Genomic DNA, 18,426 nt, shown 5'->3' on the forward strand with positions numbered 1-18,426 from the left:
TGGTGTTCACCTTTGGTGGCTTGTCAGGTTTGCCCTTAAACTTAGAGATCAGGCGGTCAGCCCTCTCCTGTATACCAGGTATGTGAATGGGTCCAGGGTCTATCAGGTGCAGTGGCTTCCACTCCTGCCAAAGAAGACTTTGATGATGGCTTGGGTGTAGCTAAAGGGCTGCTTTTAACACCATTTTTTTTTAATATAAAGAAAAGCCTGATTTGGCTGTTTATTCCAAGCAGAAGTCTGTTTACAGCTACTCCAACCATTATCTCATTAAAAAAAAAAACACAAACAGAGAGAGCAGTGGCAAAGTCAATACATATCCATGCAATCATCCATTTTACTCTACCCCGTATTTCAGAGGCATCTCGTAGTATTGAAGTTCCTCGTCCTCCGGACTGTTACCCAAATGCTTAAAGGCAGAGATGAGCAGACACACATACTGCATTAATACTTTGTTTTTTTGTCAAGCAGAATTATGTTCTTACAAGAGGAGTGGTTGACTGTTGTGTCAGAGTACAGCTTGTTATGCAGAATCTCTGACAGTGCCTGACAATAAGGAAAAAACTACCCAAAGTCTCCTGAGTCTACATTTATATATAAGCTGCCACATCCCAACAACATACCCTTCAGCATGAAAACATGCAGCTGCTCTGATAAAAATGACATACACTACCCACTCACGAGGAAGTAAACAAGACTGTAACCTTTGTAGGAAGTTCACTTGGGGAAATGTTATTTATACTACATACTGCAGGGGTCCAATCTGAGGTGCAGCGGACATAATTAAGAAGACTGGTTGTGGAGAAGAAACACGGGGGTAGGCGTTATGGGATGCTAGATGGGTTTGCAGCAGAGATAGACAGAGATAGACAGACACAAACAGACGGATACAGCAGAATGTGTCACCTCTGAGTGAAGAGAGAGCGAGGAAGTGGAGGAAGAAGAAGGGAGCAGAATGGTTTTCTTTGGGCAGCTCCGAGAACCCGAGCTGGACAGTTGGTCTGCGCCACTTCTGGCCTTTGAGAGATGAAGGACAGGAACAGCAGATTCAGCAGAAGTTGATGAAGAATGATGATGAAAATGACGAGCTACTGCTACAAGTAAATATGATTCACACTTCCTCTCATTGTCATTCGTAGTGGCAGACTGAACTGCAGTGCCTTCAAAAGACTGTAAAACTGAGACATATGTGTATACACTCGACACACACTTAATAATAGAGTTGATTAATAGAATTAGTGAGGTGCCTCTCTGCACTTATGTTAGGTTCACTTACACTACAAGCACCATTAGCAATGCCTGACACACTGGTGCACACTCACGTACATGCTCCAAGAAAAAGACCACCCACAAAGCGCACATGGAAAAATAAACCGCTTCATACTGTAAATACAGTCCAATGGCTGAAGAGAGACATTTCCAAAAGGGGAAATAGCTCAATGATGTTATAATTAACCTTGACATGAGGTTTAAAGCTGAGTGTACAGAAACTTATTATAGAATATTATAGAAAAAATGGGAAGAGAGTATCATAATAAAACAAAGGCTGATTCATGAGAAGAGGGCAAATAAAAAGGAGTTCACTAATAACTGTAAAATAACAGCCACTCTACTTCCCTAACACTTCAAGTACTTTGGATTATCAAGATTATTTCCAGTCTTTACATTTGAGTTTCAACTAATTTACTCAGCAGCTAGACTTACAGTGAGAGGACACTTAAGAACACCGGGTGAATGAAATCCTTTTTAATAGGCGAGCATGAAGCTTTAAATCAATGTCTGTGATGTGAATGCTTAGTCTAGTCACAAGACAAAAAAAAGACAAATTTCTATGCATAAGCAGCAGAAAACTGTTGCGGGCAGTTAACTGTGCTGAGTCGGTTATTCACATGAGAGTGGTTGACCAGCTGACAATAGGTGGTCTTCTACAGAGGCTGGAGGAGTGAATGTACACTAGCAGTGGATTTTAACTCTCATGTCTGTGCAGCTATGAGTAGGGATGGTGGCTAACACGAATACCAGGGGACCTTGAATTGGAGCTCTCAGGTCACAGAGAGGTAGCAAAAGAAATCAACAAGAGGGGAAAGGTAGACATGATAGAAGAATATCATTCATTATTTTTTCTGTTTCTTCTTGTGAAACACTTTTAACTCCTCATATGTTCTGTCAATGAATGCAACGCCCTTATCTGGTCTCATATTTTACTGTTTTTCCTGAAGACAAGGCTTGTTTGAGACAGATGTCCACCAAATTTCAACATGGAAAAACAGTTCTTGCAGACCTGAGTAGCTGCCAGTCCAAGTCTTATTTGTGTTATGTGTTATTTTTAAGCAGGTATGAGCAGTTTGGAAAGAATATTTTTCTACCATTTCTCTGTGGGGGTTTGGAAACATTGCAAAATTTCTCCTCGACTATCCAACAAAATCCATTCCTCCATACAGCTGAGGCGAGAAATACTGTGCAGTTGCAGAATCATCTTTAATTTGACACACCTAATTTAAACAGCTGTTGTCTAAATTTTGGAGTCATGAAGCCATCTAAACACTCTCCATATTTCACTGATTGATCTACATGGGGCTTAATCGGCTCTCGGTGGATGTTTCCCAGCATCTTAAAATGAGCTCATTCGCTATTGTCTGGCTTGGCGAGGCTACCTTCCCTTCCCCTTGCTTCTGGATTGGAGCGCCAATCCATTTTCATCTGAATCCTATAGGGTGAACCTGGACTTCATGGGATGTGAGAGGGTTGGAGGAGTGGAGGACTACCAGGCCAGCTAACCATACCTGCTCCCCCCTGCAGGGTAGCGTCTGACACTTGAGCTTTTCTCTGTAGCGAATGCTCAGCTGCTCCTGCTGCTGTGTGCGTCTCTGAACCAGGACAGGAGAAGCAAGGGGGAGAGATGACGGTGTTGCAATCTTATATGTCTCACACACACACACACACACACACACAAAGACCCATAGCCATCTTACTGAGAAGTTAAAACACTCACATAGGTGATTGGATATTTGTTGTGTGGTTAACAAAACAGAGCTATTAAGTTAGTTCCTCCAAAATCTTACACAAGAGATCTGTCTACAGATAAGGTGGCTCAGATAAGTGCTAGGTCAACACAAAGCAGCTTCGCCCACTATGACACACCACAGGGACGTCTGGTTAGATGCACAGTCTAGTGGTTAGTCAGTAAAGGGGTGGGGCGGGTCCACTCTTTACCTTTCTCCATGCTGGGACAGGTGCCAGGCGCACTGGCTCATTCAGAAGGATTTGGGGCGGGCTAGGGGGCAAAAGGCGATCCAGATTGGGCAGAGACTCCCCCTTTGTGGTCAGATAAAGATGAGCGGACAGCGAGTGTGGCCAGTAATTAGAGCGAATAACCATGCAAGGCATCATGAAATGGTCCATGATGGGAGGTGAAGACCAGGAGAGAGAGAGAGAGAGAAAGAGAGAGAGAAACAGAGAAAAGGAAGTGAATCATGGCTGGATGGAGTCACAGTGGTTGGAAAATATGTGTCCAAAACTAATAAGGAAATGACAAAGAATCATAAGAAGATCATGCTGAGAAATAGTTTTTAGAAATACTCCAGAGCACATGTCATGCAGTATGTACCTCAATTATAGAGGGAAACAGAAGAAAAACACATTTGTGTGCATAAAGTATGTCTCCCCCAAGCCTGGTGAAAACATAATGCCAGTGAATAAATAGGAGCATAACTAGTGTTAGATTATTTCAATAAACAACTGTGACATAGCATGTAATGGGCCTTGTTGTACTACTGAAGCCTTAATAGATCTTTTATAAATCCTCAAAATATTCTCCTTACTCACCATTCAGCCTCATCTACTGTATCAACACAATATTTCATCCATTTTTATAGACCAAAGCCCATATTTATCATCGTGGAAGCAGAGATGACTTTTTTGAGACTGACCTTGTGCTGGTACCGATTACAACACACTCTGTCCCTGCAGAAACCTGTGTCTTCACAACGCTACATTTTTTTGCAACAGGGAGAGTGCTGTTGTGAAATAGTGATGATTTTGTCAGAACCAACTATTTGGCTTAAGTCGTAAAACCAACTTGGATGAAAAATCCTCCTGGCTAGATGTCACTTGCATCTGTGATGAAGAATAACTCATCTTAATTACAACAGGTTATAGTGTCATAAAACAGCGATGTCACACACTCTCCTGGGAGTAGTCCCTGTGAAAGTCAGTGTAGGAGACTTCCCAAATTCCTCTCAGTCCCACTCTGAGGTACGAATGTTTTTAATCGCATTCTTGATGATTCTGAGACGCTTGATAAATACGGGCTTAGATTCGATGGCCAAAGCAACACCCAAACACGAGCTTTTATAGAATGAAAGTTCACATCAGAAGCAGCTATTCCAAGACACACAGTAACAACACGTAGTCTGAAACAGCCACAGTTGAGATTTGTCTTTCTCTCCATCAACAATACTGTCTAGTGTTCTTGTATCCCACACCTCCCTCCCACTGCTCTGTGGCTAACAAACCAAAGCTCTGCAAACCAATTCACCCGAGCCCTCTGAGCCCAGTCAGCAGTGTGAGGTCGCCTACATGAACCAGGAACAATACCCAGCCTGACCAATATTAGCATTCTGGACCTCAGCTCATTAATACAGTGGCCTACAGCTCCTCCATCATGAGACTAGAGGCCCTGTCACAAAGAATGAAATCTACATGTTCATCAAAATATTCATTGTAAGAACAATGAAACCAAAAACAAGAGCGCAGAGACAGTCTAAACTCCTACGACGTCCACAAAGTCTTCTCTTCCCTGTAGCTTTGAACCATGCAATTTCCTCCATACCTGTCTTTTGAGTCCTGTGTGCTGCGCTGGGGCGTTCTCCTCAAACTTGGCGAGCAGCTGGGTGGCCATGACCTTGACTTTGTTGTTGTTCCCCGCGGCGGCCGAATCCATCTTTCTCTCTGACAAGACAGGTGGGACAGACGGCCTGTCGTCACGACCAGTCTTGGATACCTCCTCCTGCAGGAAGAGTAGAAAAACAAAACAAACAAAAAAAGGTTTGCCTGTTGCTGTCGGTCTAGTGGGATTAATTAGTCCATTCTGCGTGGATATGCTGCTTAAACAATAATCACAAGCTAAACATCTGAGACACTTTGCTGTCAGAACTACTCACATCTTCAGACTGGCTGGTTTTCCTTCTCTTCCCCAAACCATCCACATCCTTCTCTTTTTTGTCCTGCTGATGAAATGTCATGAGTTATTGTCTCTCCCACTGCAAACAATGGAATAGTGAAGTGCTGTAAATGGTGATTCAGTGAGGATCTTACCTTGGGGTTGCGTTTCCTTGAGATTGCTATGCTCTGACCAAGCTTGCTGAGGAAGGAGATGGGAGATTTGGTGCTGGATATCAGTGCCGCCTTCTCCTCAGGACTCAAATTGTGGTTATCTGAAAAGAAATCCACAAAGAGAAATATGAGTATGAGTATGAGAATGAAAAAGCACCTTAAACCCTTTCAGGACTGAAGGCAGTCTCTCACCTCCAGGTGGCACTGTGTCCTTAAACATCTCATAGAACTGGCTGAGGTACATGACCATAGAGAGTTTGTCTGGCTCAACCACAGAAGACATCTCTTTGCCAGTCATGCAGGGCGAGATGCCAAATTCCCTCTCCGCCACGTCAAAACTCAACTGGTTGTTCTTCTCCTGGTCTCGCTCGTCCAGAGAGTCAAAGTCGCTGAGGGCAGGAAGAAGAAGGAAAAAAAAGGGGACAAAGTGAGAATGAGAGAAGATAGGATAGGAGCAGTGAATGAAATGTCAAAGGCATGGGATGTATAGAAAAAGAGCTGATCAGAAAATAATGAGCATTCCTGCCTACTGCTGTTCCTATAAATGTGACACTGATGCAGATTTTTGATTCAATTGTTTTAACAGTTAAAAATGGAATCTGAGGGAAAATTACACTAATATTAGACACTGAACCTCATGAATGTATGATATCAGATTGACTGTGTATGAATATTGTGATGTAAATTCCATTTTATATCCCAAACATGAAGGTTTATTTAAGGACATGGTTACTAGTAACAATATTATATGACGCATATCAAAAACCTTTATTACAGTCCTGATAATGGCATTCTCAAATATTTTGCACACCAAAATCAATGAAGAAAGTACTGACCATCAGCAACATTTTTTTTTTGATGAATCAGCAAAATTTAAGAAAATTAGAGAGGGAACAAATCTATATTTTCCAACCACACCTATTCAAAAGCTTTGAACATAATGGAACTGGCATAGAGGCTTCATTACCCTAAACATAGCAGGCTACTTTACATGTTATGGAAAGCATTGCTGCAAATGTCATTATGCTGTTAGCTGAAAACACCATTAACATGGCTCATCAATACAGCTCAACAGTCCATTTAAAAGCATTAGCGCTGGAACATTGCATCAGACACAGCGCGGACCTTCCATTCAAGCCTCTTTAACCATCCGTCTTATACATGTGTACACGTGAACACAGTTTTCCCAAGGTATCTCCACTCATGAGTATCCCTCCCCCTCCTCCCATCATCTAGCCTATCAAAGGCAGCGGAGCACAACCGCAGCACTACTTGGTAAAGGTCAGGCAGGCCTGAGATGCTAATAGCTTATAATGTTAATCGCTATGTTGCCTCAAGAGAGTAACAAACTACATTAGGCAATGCAGATGGAGACTGTGTTGTTTATAATGTGTGTTTGAGGGTAAGGGGAGACCAGAGAGGCCATTGTGACTGGTAGCTGTCATCTAATTTACAATGATATACAGCCCAAACCAAGGTCCCAACCAGACAATAAATATCATTTGTAACCAACAACCTCACATAAACACAGCGGGCTAGTCATTCCAGGTACCACAGCAGTTTTAACCCTTTCGCTCTGACCACGATGAGATAGGCTTCGCAGAGTTTCCACACATTGGTAAACAAATTTACCATCTGTACTAATCAGCTCCTTATGTGTGTGTTCTGCATGTGTTCATTTCAGATACTCACATGAGATCCGGTCTGTATCGGTGAATGAGGGCGCACAGGGCCAGTCCGCTCTTCCAAGACATGGTGAGGTCTCTTACGTTAACGTTCCTGTATCCTTCGGTTTGTCTCTGGCACCAGTTGAGCAGTTTACTGGATCGAGCTATGGATTCTGGCGTGGCAGAAAGAGAAAATTAAAGGGCTCGATGTTAAAGCAGCAGGTTGGAGAGAATCTGGATTAAACATGAAGAGAAATATAAAACTGTTTCTGGGCAGCACTACATATCTCTTGTTGGGCAATCTAATGGCCTTGGTCAGGCAAGGCTTAGCACAGAGTCATAAAGTGTTGTCATCCATGGCCTCATCATCCATGTTAGTACCAGTTTTAACCAGCCAACGAGGTATTATGAACTGTGAAGATTTTACTGATGTAAAAGGAGAAAAGGGATGCAAATGAGAGGTTAGGAGAGGATGCAGAACTCACAGGAAACCTTTAAAACAGCTATGAGTGACATTTTATGTTGAATATACTGTAACCAGGGAGCTTGAATGAGAGTATCAATGACCAAGTTAGTACAGGCAAAATATACTTCATAGGCTGCAATCAGTCCATCTAAAAAGTTCCATCATTCCACTATTATCCATTTATGAGTACAAAGCAGGTAACCATTAAATTGTTAAAACTATTAGGAATCCCTGAAAAGCAACACCATGCATTTGGACTTTTTGTGTTACCTTGCGACTGCTTGTCAAGCAGGTAATTGTCTAGAGTGAAAATAGTTCATTATTACATTTCAGCATCAGTGATTGCAGCAAAATCCTACACCGATCAATCACTACATTAAGGAATGTCTTTTTGCAACACTACAACAGTTACGAGTCCTCTTTTGTCATAATAAGAAGCACATCGGAGATACAAACCATTCCTGGCCAACTTGGGTGTCGACGAGTTGATCACATTCTCGATTTCAATGCGCATTTCCCTCGACTCCCCTGTGTCAACAAGGTGCCGCACCTGCAACATCCACATTATTACTACATATTTAAAAAACGAAACAAATATCATTACAAAATGAGTTCTTATGTACACACAGTGACAGAAATACATGCACATTCTAATTTAATTGAGTAGTTGTTCTTGACTTTGAACTAATAATTCTCTACAATGAAAAAACAGAGAGAGAGAAAAGGAGGGTTGTTGTGATTGGTTGTCTCTCAGACTCACCTGGCTGGGTTTGAGGAAGTTGAGACTAATGTTGGGGTAACGTGTGGTGGGATCCACACTGTAGTGACTGAAGTTCTTACTGACGTTTTCCGGTGTTGTTTGGGGCAGTAGACGATATATGCTCTCCCTAAGCAAAGAGGAAAAAAGTTTTAAAACATAACACATTCCCATTAACTGTATAGGCAGAGACCTCTTATTAGATTGAGAAAAAGATAATTGAATAACAATGATGATGGATGAAGAAACCATATAAACATTGTTATCAAAGAGCACAGAGAGTTACTGCAGTTCAGAGGAGTCACATTCCATTCAGTTGTTTTGAGAGCCTCTTATCCCATTAGTACTAGCAGAGGTGGGACTGATGCTTGAAATCACATACAGGCAGAATACCTAGTACAGCACTTAGAGATAAAAGGGTGTGTTGGAAAAGAGGGAATGTGTGTGTCTGTACGTGCAGCTGTGTGTGCATGAGTGCTTGAATGCGAGAACAAGAACGGTGTAGAGTGAGTTTGGTGTTTATGCATCAGTATTTCCACACCCTCACCTTTCAGCCAGCACCTCAAGAGGGGTTTTTCCCTGAGCCCAGCTCTTCACCATCCAGCCAGAGTCCATTGCTGCCAGGAAACCTCGGGCGATGCCGGTGCCCATGGGCCAGAAGGGCTGGAAACAACAGTGAACAACACATTCAACAACCAAATATGGACACAGAAGCCCCGAGGACATAAAAAAGGAACAGAACTGTGATGCAAGATTTTAAGAACAACCCAGAACTTGAGCTTTATAAAACATTAATAGTCACCTCCAACAGGCTGTCTCCCACCAGCGCCACCAGCAGCTTGTGGCCATTGCGCTGGCGCACCATGGCGGCGTTCTCTGAGGCGTACATGCAGGTGAAGTCGAACATGGCTACGTCGGGCTGGCCGTAGTGGTTGATGGCGAAGTCCAGTGTGGGCAACTGGTGGTTGGTGGAGAAATCGGCAGCCTCACGAGCGTATGACAACAGGGCCACCTGGTCCACATTAGCCCTCGACAGCAGCATCTCCGTGTCCGCATAGTCCTACAGGACAGATCAGAGAGATGAGGTTAGAGGTTGCAGAACAGTAAAAAATAGAAAAAACAGCCTTCAAACAAAACTAACGCATATGAATGCATATGTTACTAAGCATTGGAAATGTGTTATCACAGAAAGCTGTGGATGTAGATATGCAGAAGTTTACTGTGCCTTAGCTGCATGTGACAGATAAAAGGAAAAAGTCGAGAAACCTATACTTAAATCTTACTTTTTAGCCACAATTCATAGAATAAATTGTCAGTAAGACATCTATTGTGACAAAGAGATACATGACATTTGGAGATAATGACTAAGTATATAACATAGCATAACTTAATGTTATCAACCATTGTTAAAATCAACTTCTGAAGTACTGAGCTTGAAGTTGACAACCCCCCCTTTAATAGTTCATTGTGCTACAAAGTGGCCCACGCACTTATAATGGAATGAACTGTGCTGTTCACAAGTCTCTCCAACATGTAGCATTAAATCACTGCATGCTTTGAAAGTGACATGTTTTCATAGAGGGCGGGTGAGAGGCACATTCTTCCATCTTTAAGCTCCCTGGGTTGTCGAATGCCAGGCTGGTGGCGGGTGAGGGGAAGGGCAGGGCAGGATAGCGGAAGATATGAATAGGGGTTGTTCTCTGATTTGCCTTGAACTGTGAGGACTCGTAGCCCTCCTGCCAACCCTTCCACCCTTCCTCTATCCTTTTCCAAGGGGCAGGGCAGAGTCATTTAGATTGCTATAAAAGGATCTCTCTAGGACTTTTTATTAAAAGGGAACTTCCAGAAGTCATACCAGTTGTGCTTTGAGTAAACTGTGCCTTTTCATTAACATGTGCCTAGTGACTCCAAATCCCCTAAAGCTTCAGACCAGTGTATAACAAAACCTCATTATGTCATCAGCTCAGCATGGAAACACACACAGACTTGCAAACACATGCATAGCTTACATCCATAACAACATGTAGAAGAATTTATGTATGAGTCAGACAGCTAAAAATGTCTGAAGAGGAGTGATTATTGTGACTACATTTGCAAAAATGTCCATTTAAGACACTCTTAAAAGCAGTTTACCACCCAGAAAGGCCTTACGTGACTATAGCACACCTTCAGTAATGTTTGCACATGAAGACAGACATGCAAAAGGGTCTTTCCGCTTTCCTGTGGAAAGTAGCCAGGGAGAGGAAACTACCGTGTATAGTGAGGACACAAACACTCAGTAAGTGTGCTTGAGTTGGCAGTTTGTTCCAGAACACTGTTGGCTTGGTTAGACCATTAGGCCGATACTGGGCAAGAACAAAGAGTGAATAAAAGACTGAAAGAATGAAACAGAGAGACAACAAAATGAGAGACAGAAAGACTTCTGATGTCTGTGCGTGCATATAGCTTTTATGTCTACTACAGAGAGACTGAATGTGATTCAACAGTTCTCTCTCAAACACACACACACACACACACACACACACACACCATACTGTGATATAGGCTTTGATCACTCACATGCAGAATGACTCCCTTTTCCAGCAGGCTCTGTTTTTTGGCAGTCATCACAAAGTAGTGCGTGTCATCCTTATAGTAGACAATGTTTTCCAGGTCAATACCTAAAAAGGCCAATATAGAGACGTATTGTTACATACCAAACACAATGCTTTTCCTTACTGCCATAGCTGACTGTTATGTCGTCATTAGAGGACCAGACCGGCAATTACACGACTCAGAGCACATAACCAAAGCCCTGGGGACACTGTCACGTCAGCAATAAACTGTGGCAAGCTTGGCATCGAACCTAATGTTAAGCATTTTAATTGGATGAGCTGAAAAATTCATAACTGTGATCAAAGGGATAGCGACTGGAGATCTTCCAGAATGTTTTAACACTTTTTTTGTGTTTTATGCTGTACTCTGAGGTGTTTGTATTAATCGGTTACCTCAAGAAAAAGAACATAAAAACCCTAAAGCGATGCGGTGATGTGCGTCAGACCTGTTGCTTCTCTGAGGTCCTGAAAGAACTTCTGGTTGAAGATGAAGGCCACCCCGCTGATCTCCTCCACCTTTGCCTCCGCCGTCGTGTTCCTGTTGATGAAGTTAGCCGTGATGGCGATTGCAAGCTTGCCCCTGAACTCCTTACGCCGAAACCCTAAAGAGGATGAAGAAGCAGACGGCACGTGAGCTCAAGGTCAGGAATCGCGGTTCACAGATGACGACCTGCGACACCATAAATTCTAAACGTTTCCGAAACAGAGAGCAAAACCCTCAAATCACATGTTTGCTTTTATAAATATTGAAAATTCCTAATACATAATGTACATATCATGATAAACGCAACCACATGTTCTGTATCATGAAAACATAAACAACTTTTTCAGTTTTTCAAGCTCTGTGAGTATATGGTTATTCCACAAGGAGCCTGTTGCTTCCCTTCATTACTGTAGCAGTCAGTGGTACAGAGAGGGGTCATGGTACTCTGCTCCACAGGAGTTCCCTTTGCCAGTGTTGCTGTGTGTGAGGCCCTAACACACACATATAGAGGAAACAGACAGCCAATTCAACAATTCCTATTCTGCTCTGCTGGGAGAGCCCTCAGAAATACTCTTTGAACGTAACAGCCAGACACAAACAAACACACACACAGACAGATGTGCACAAATGCTCATTCATACATAAGGAACGGAGTGAGGTCAGGCACTCTGACCACAGCTGTACACGAGTGAGATCATAATAATTCTGACTGGCTTCCATGTCCACGTGAAAAAAACAAACAAATAGTTGTGTTTATGCTTTCCCTGTTTAGTCAAGGAAAAACGGCATTGCTAATGCATTTCTCCCGCTCTGTGCACAGAGACTTGCCTGGTAGCGTATTTCTCCTTCCATCAGCTCCAATGATGACATCAAACTCCAGCTCGCTAACAGGGTGTGTCTTGGGGTGGACCTCCGCCCTCCAGCCTATCCCTAAGGAAACGCAGAATGTGTAATCAGACAGAAATGCATCAAAAGAGCCAGCTCGGGGCGTTTGACAGATAGTTCTCTTTCCATTCATTTTTCTTGGGCTTGTCTGGCAGCGGTTTGACTCGCTTACTTTCAGTTTCTTGATCTTCAGGAGGCTCGATAAGACCCTTAAACTCTACGTTGACATGGATTTCAATGCCCAGGAGGAGGGCAACTTTGAGCAGCATTAGCTGAAGCTGACGAATACCTACAATACAAAGACAGCAGGAAAAGAAAGTCAAATAATAAAAGAACTACAAAACCCCACAATGCTTCTACTAAATGCATACAAAAGAACAAATCTCATTTTACAGGCATATAAGTCACATATTCTAGTAGTGTAAATTTGTCATGTCCACTCACTGATATGATCGATAGCACCGGCGCAGAACTTTCCATAGAACTTCTTGGCCCCGAGGCCCCTGAGGTCCTGGATGGTGAAGGGCCAGAGGTGCAACACATTGTTCCTGGAGAAGGCATCTCTCTTCTCCAACAGCACCACTTTGGCCCCCAGGAAAGCAAGTTCGATGGCTGTACGTAAGCCGCATGGCCCTGCACCGATGATCAGACACTAGAGACAAAGAGACACACACTCTGTAGACCAGCTATAAAAACAATATCAACCATACACACGGAAAGCAAGGATAAACTTAAACCTGCATTAACTTGATTTTCTGGCCACTTGCGGGCAGTGGAAAGAAAGTTGTGAAAACAAAACTGTCATGTCATAACCTTTTAAATTGATATGGCAAACTTGTTAGCAAACAGTTTCTAATTTACACATCCAGCAGTTGTGAACCCACAACATAATTCATTTGGAGTCTTGTTTGCAGTTACCTGATGAATCAAAGTCCAATGTTCACTCTCTTTTAGTTCTGTCTTTGGTCTCTATCGACTCCTGAGGGAAATTTCTGGCTCTTTAGCAGCTAAATGCTCCACTATGTTCACCAGTTAGTCATTAATTGTGTCTGTTTGCCATTTTTGTGCTCAGCAGGTAGTGTACAGTGGGTTTTTAGAGCTTTTTCTCTCAAAACAGCTGCCTGCTGCAGCTGAAAACGACACTATGAGAATAATGAAGCCGAGAGGAGCTGCGGAGCTGGGTGATGATTCTCTATAAATTCATCACTACGACTGCCTTTGACATTACACATTATCATTTGATACATTGTTGCTATAAAAATATCAATTAGAGCCACTTTAAACGCAGGCAAATAATAAGATATAACACATGAAGAGACAAAAAATTTACAAAAAGCAATAGCTGATAAGCTAAGATGAGCAAAGCTAAGCTAAGCAAAGTTGACAAGCTAACATAAGCTAAGCTAAGATAAGAAATGATATTATCATAACAATGAAGGTTGACATGACATAACATAACATAAGCTACGCTAAAATTAGCTAAGATAAACTAAACCAAACGAAAGATTTAGCTTTAGCTTATAATCCATTCAACTTTTCATCAATAATACAGTTTAATCAGCCTCATCGCTTATTTTGGGTCAGCTATGTACACACTGCAAACCAGAGGTGACAAATCAAATTACAAAGACTGAAGTGAGAGAACTTTCTCCTCAACAGAAGTGAGTGCCTCAGTGGTCTCCTTTCATATAAGACACCACAAATGATCCTCTGGAACACATTTCATATTTATTTCAAAGAACCTTTCTGAAAGCAGCCAAAATTCATCACATATTCCCATTGCCTTTTCTGATTATAATGCAGTTGTTTTGCAAATACATAATAAACAACTCAGTGAACTAATGAACAAAAAAGTATCACAATTTACAGGCACTTTTGAGTCAAATTTTCTTATTTTTGTGTCAGCTATGAACACATTACAACACAGAGAAGGTGACAAATCTAATGTTTTAGACTGGTTTGAGGTGTCTCTTTAACAGAAGCAAGTGTCCCGGGGTGCCCTTTCATATAAAGCAATCACATACTGGTCTGGCTGGTAAACACAAGCATCACATTACATGATTCCTCAACACTGAGGATCAGATTGTTCAGTCAGTTAACTCTCACTGAACTGAAGCCGCCATCAAGCACCTCATGCTGCATTAAATGAATCATATAGTCTCTAACGGTGCAGGCTTACCTTTGAGTTGACACAGGCACGGCCCTTCTTGTATTCCTTATGGCTGGCCCTCTTGTCTAACTTGGCCCAGAGCGCCTTGGCCTTCCAGTAGTTGAGTTTGGACTTGAGCTTGTGATAGAAGACCCTGTACTCGGTGGGCTTGACTTCCAGGTGGTCACACAGCTCCTGGAAGGCCTTGAGCGTGCCCTTGCACGTGGACGCCTGGACGAAGTTGTCAAACAGGACATGGGACCGGTTCACCCTATCTCCTCCCGTTGCGCCGGCGCCTCCATCCCCCATGGTCCAGACTCACACAGGGCTGTGAGGGCCCTTCACCCCCCACACAGGGGTCTCTGGGTCCAGCCCCAGCCCTGGAACACACTCTCTCTGGTGGAGAGCTCTAACTTCCAGCTTCAGGCATCCTCATCCTTCTGTCAGTGAGAGGAAGAGAAGAAAAACTGAGTGAGTCATAGAGCATAATTTAACTTTCTGCTACAAAGCTTAGCGTTGAATAAAACACAACCACATGTTGCAATTGGGCAGAAAAGGAAACTTATAAGATTACAGTCCTCGAATCCACAAATTATATCAATACTGTCTAATCCAACATAAACAAGAACTAAAATGAGAACTCCATGACATATGCAAAGAACCAAGTTGAGATTGCCTGCACAAGTTGCTTCTTTCGGTACCCTCTTAATGAAATGAACGCTGACAGCTGTTCGGACGAGCAATCAAAGCAGTCATTTAGGATAAAGGTTAGGTCATTCCAGGTCTTATTGTCATTTTTCTGCAGCAAAATGACCTCAAACAACCTCTAATCTGTCTAGGAATGGGGCTGCCGGACACAGGAAAGGCACTGAACCCACGCAAAGCCAAACAGGAAACACACAGGGCACGAGTGTGTAGACATGCCTGTGTGGCACCGAATCACTCCAGACTCTCTGATCCAGACAGGAAATAGCCAGTTTATTCTAAAAGACTACAAAACAATCATGGTCATTTAAGAAAATGATCGGAAAATAGTCTCTAAAGAAGCCATATAGTATCTACAATTTTATCCCTTGTTTGTCATAGCTTCCTGTGTAAATACTAGGTGAGTGTTGACATTTGCTGTTGTTTTACCTGCTATGACTTGCAGCAGTGCAGCTTTGCATGTTCTGCTTTTTTCACCCCCAGGGGGACGAGATCATGTGTGTTCTCTGGCATCTGCAGCTCAGCTGTGATGACTGCGATGTCTTGATGGGCTCTTTCTCTAACTCTGACTGGAATTTAGCAGCATGAGCAGTCTTTAAAAAGTCAGCTTTACTCAACATCAGTGCAAGTTATGAAAAAGGAAACAATGGAGAAGAGGAATCTTGCAGAGGACAAGGACAAAAAGTGGTGATGTCTACAAAAGAATTGTTTTGTGTTATGTAAAACTTGTATGATCAAGTCGGAGAGTAAGAAGTATTCAGCCAAACAGTGGCTGCGGTTAGCATTAGCTCCCTGGGGCAACAATGCAGAAACTCGCCTTGCTTGTTAGAGGTTAACAATTGTTCAGCAAATAGGATAGTTTTACTGAGGTTTCCCTTCGTAACTGTCTACCATTCAACGTGTAGAAAGATTATCCCAAGAATCAACATCAGTTTGGAAAAGAAACAAAACATTAAGATTATGTTTGTGTGTGAAAGGGTCTCAGCTGTTTCTCATAACTGTTGTTGTGAGTAACAACTCATAACAGTTATGACTAACAGCTGATTCGATAGAACATCATCATGCTACTGATGGGGACATGGCATGTCAATAAAAGAGAAGTCTGAGACTCTCATGACATTTACTAAAATCCTGAGGAATATTTTCACCGTCAACCCCTTTCTCTGTAAAAGCTTAAGCTTTGTACTCCACTGTCCAGGATGTTGAGCTAGTTCATGGAAACCAATGTAATCCCGGTCCCATCGGCAACACACGATGAAAGGGAGGCAGGTACAGAGGTCAGCAGGCCTCCTTTTCAGACCCTGCCAACTCCTCACCGCAGTGAAAACAGCAGGCTCTGGGTTTGGCTCTGCCTCAGTCACTCAGGGTCAGGACTAAAGCACACACTGAAAGGACCTCTTCCAATACAACCATTTAGATAACCGGCTACATCATTTCCTTCATCACACTGAAACTCACAGCACAGTCTGTCAGTACAAGTGTATGGCTTGACTATCACCTTAAAAAAAATTTGACTGTAACAGCCGTCTGCACCTGCAGCAGTTGTGGTCTGGCTTGATAAATCATCTGTGACAGACCCCCTGCTTACATGCAAAACACTGTGAAGCTCCTCCTCTTCGTCTGTATGACAGTAGAGATCAGACAGCACTCTCAATATTGATCAAGCAAACAAAATAGGGATGCTTTGACTGATTAGGAGTTAACAGATATCAGCTAATATCAATTACAAATGACCCAATTGACATTTCTTAATTTGCCAATTCATAATAATGATTGTATGCACGAAATTAGATGAGGCAAATACATAAATGTCACTCAAACCCTTATCAGGCATCTGAAGCCTGTTCCTGTCTATCTCTACAAGGACGTGAGATGCTGCAGCTGATTGTTGATAGGGGCAGATTGAGATGCAGTCAAGCTTGTACCTTCTTCAGTATCTGGTAAGTGCTGGGGGTGTGTGATAGCATGCTACAAACAAAGAGAGATAAGGAGAATTTCAAGGTTGTTTTACAAACAAAAATGGGCCCGTATGTAAGCCTCACATTCTCAGTGGTCGTTTCTTGGCACGTGGTATCTAATCCACCCTGTGCGCGTCCACAACAACAATCCAGAGTGAGAGTCAAGGTGCAACATGTGTAGCATCAGATGAATTGAAAACTATAAATGATATTTTTTTTTTTTTGTCAAAGAGATCAACAATTGCCAACTTCAATTTAAATACCCTATTATACAGCAAATATAATACCATTTAGGAGTAGAGATACCAAAAATATCATGTGTAACCCTCACAGATGAGGCAAAAGTGGTTTCCTTTTACAGTGAGACCATTCTCTCAAAATTTATGAAATCAGGGACCAATCGGTAATCCCAAAAAAGTTGAGGAGTCTGCCTGCAGGTCTCCTCTGTGAAGACAGTTCTGTTGCAGGCTCCGCTCTCAGGGCAGCTCCACTGTCAGGACAGGGAATAACACATTGTCTTTTTTTTTTTGCCCGCATTAAAACACCATAGCAGAACATGAGACACATTCCAATGTTTGCTTTCAATCAAAGAAATATCAAAGAAATGTTAAAAAACTTAGTGTAAGGCATTGTTTTTGTGAGTTGTGCTCAATGCGACTTAAGTGGGTTTCCATAGTTGTTCTCTGTGTATTCAGTTACCGTACGGCATCAATGTTAGCAAAGTTAGCTGTAGGCTAAATGCTAATAAAGCAGCATGACTCAGCGTTAACTCTGACTCTGTGTTCTCTCGCACACTCTTACACGTAGTATTTACAGAAAATGTGAGAATTTATGAGAAACCTGGTAATGATATTTATTCAATATTACTATGGACAAAATACTGAAAATATGTTGTTCTGAGTTACATACAGGAATGCTTTTATTTTCAAGTTTCAAGGAAATAACCTACCGTGTTCTTCGTTGCAGCTTTAGATGATATATATATATATATATATATATATAGCTTTAGATGCTATACTAATATAAAACTCGTTTTGGTAGATTTCTTATATATCAATAGATATATAGGCCTACTGTACAGAGTAGAGTCTTTAAAGGTTTTAAATACAATCTCAAACAGTGTGATGTAAGAGGCTATCGATGGTCAGCTTCTCATATTAAATCCACAGTTCAATAGTCTGTCTGCAAAGAGAAATTATAACTCAGACATTGCAAGTAAAAGGAGAACAGCGCATGTGTTTGTGTCTGTGAAAGCTGGAGAGGCTTCAAGCAATAAGCAGTGTTTGCTGAATCAATGACCTATAAGCTATATTTATTCTGTGGTCTTTTTTCACAGCGGAGATATCGTCATGTACATTTTGTTTTATTTTGGTGGCATTTCCTGTCTGTTTTGTTTTATTTGGTGGCATTTCCTGTCCTGACAGTGGAGC

The 18,426-nt window shown here is 42.1% G+C and overlaps 1 protein-coding gene across 36 annotated transcripts in view; it reads right to left on the bottom strand.

Annotated features, from left to right (window-relative positions):
• Window positions 1-18,426, bottom strand: part of mical3a (microtubule associated monooxygenase, calponin and LIM domain containing 3a) — a 92,840-nt gene that overhangs the window by 32,008 nt on the left and 42,406 nt on the right. For 18 of the 36 annotated variants that reach the window (XM_067589137.1, XM_067589152.1, XM_067589141.1 and 15 more), the window contains 21 exons: window positions 14,364-14,773; window positions 12,629-12,836; window positions 12,357-12,473; window positions 12,128-12,229; window positions 11,262-11,417; window positions 10,781-10,881; window positions 9,024-9,281; window positions 8,769-8,884; window positions 8,225-8,351; window positions 7,921-8,014; window positions 7,735-7,764; window positions 7,024-7,171; window positions 5,524-5,720; window positions 5,314-5,432; window positions 5,160-5,225; window positions 4,829-5,005; window positions 3,211-3,312; window positions 2,781-2,864; window positions 904-1,014; window positions 344-406; window positions 11-124 (listed from right to left, as the gene is read on the bottom strand). In XM_067589137.1, the coding sequence (XP_067445238.1) occupies window positions 11-124; window positions 344-406; window positions 904-1,014; window positions 2,781-2,864; window positions 3,211-3,312; window positions 4,829-5,005; window positions 5,160-5,225; window positions 5,314-5,432; window positions 5,524-5,720; window positions 7,024-7,171; window positions 7,735-7,764; window positions 7,921-8,014; window positions 8,225-8,351; window positions 8,769-8,884; window positions 9,024-9,281; window positions 10,781-10,881; window positions 11,262-11,417; window positions 12,128-12,229; window positions 12,357-12,473; window positions 12,629-12,836; window positions 14,364-14,642 (2,769 nt within the window). In that variant the 5' untranslated portion in view covers window positions 14,643-14,773. Of the gene's footprint in view, window positions 1-10; window positions 125-343; window positions 407-903; window positions 1,015-2,780; window positions 2,865-3,210; window positions 3,313-4,828; window positions 5,006-5,159; window positions 5,226-5,313; window positions 5,433-5,523; window positions 5,721-7,023; window positions 7,172-7,734; window positions 7,765-7,920; window positions 8,015-8,224; window positions 8,352-8,768; window positions 8,885-9,023; window positions 9,282-10,780; window positions 10,882-11,261; window positions 11,418-12,127; window positions 12,230-12,356; window positions 12,474-12,628; window positions 12,837-14,363; window positions 14,774-15,467; window positions 15,486-18,426 lie in introns of those variants that run through there. The other 18 variants (XM_067589167.1, XM_067589166.1, XM_067589172.1 and 15 more) reach the window with 13 other exon arrangements.

The sequence above is a fragment of the Thunnus thynnus genome, chromosome 5 (assembly GCF_963924715.1).
Source record: "Thunnus thynnus chromosome 5, fThuThy2.1, whole genome shotgun sequence".
Lineage (NCBI taxonomy): Eukaryota > Metazoa > Chordata > Actinopteri > Scombriformes > Scombridae > Thunnus > Thunnus thynnus.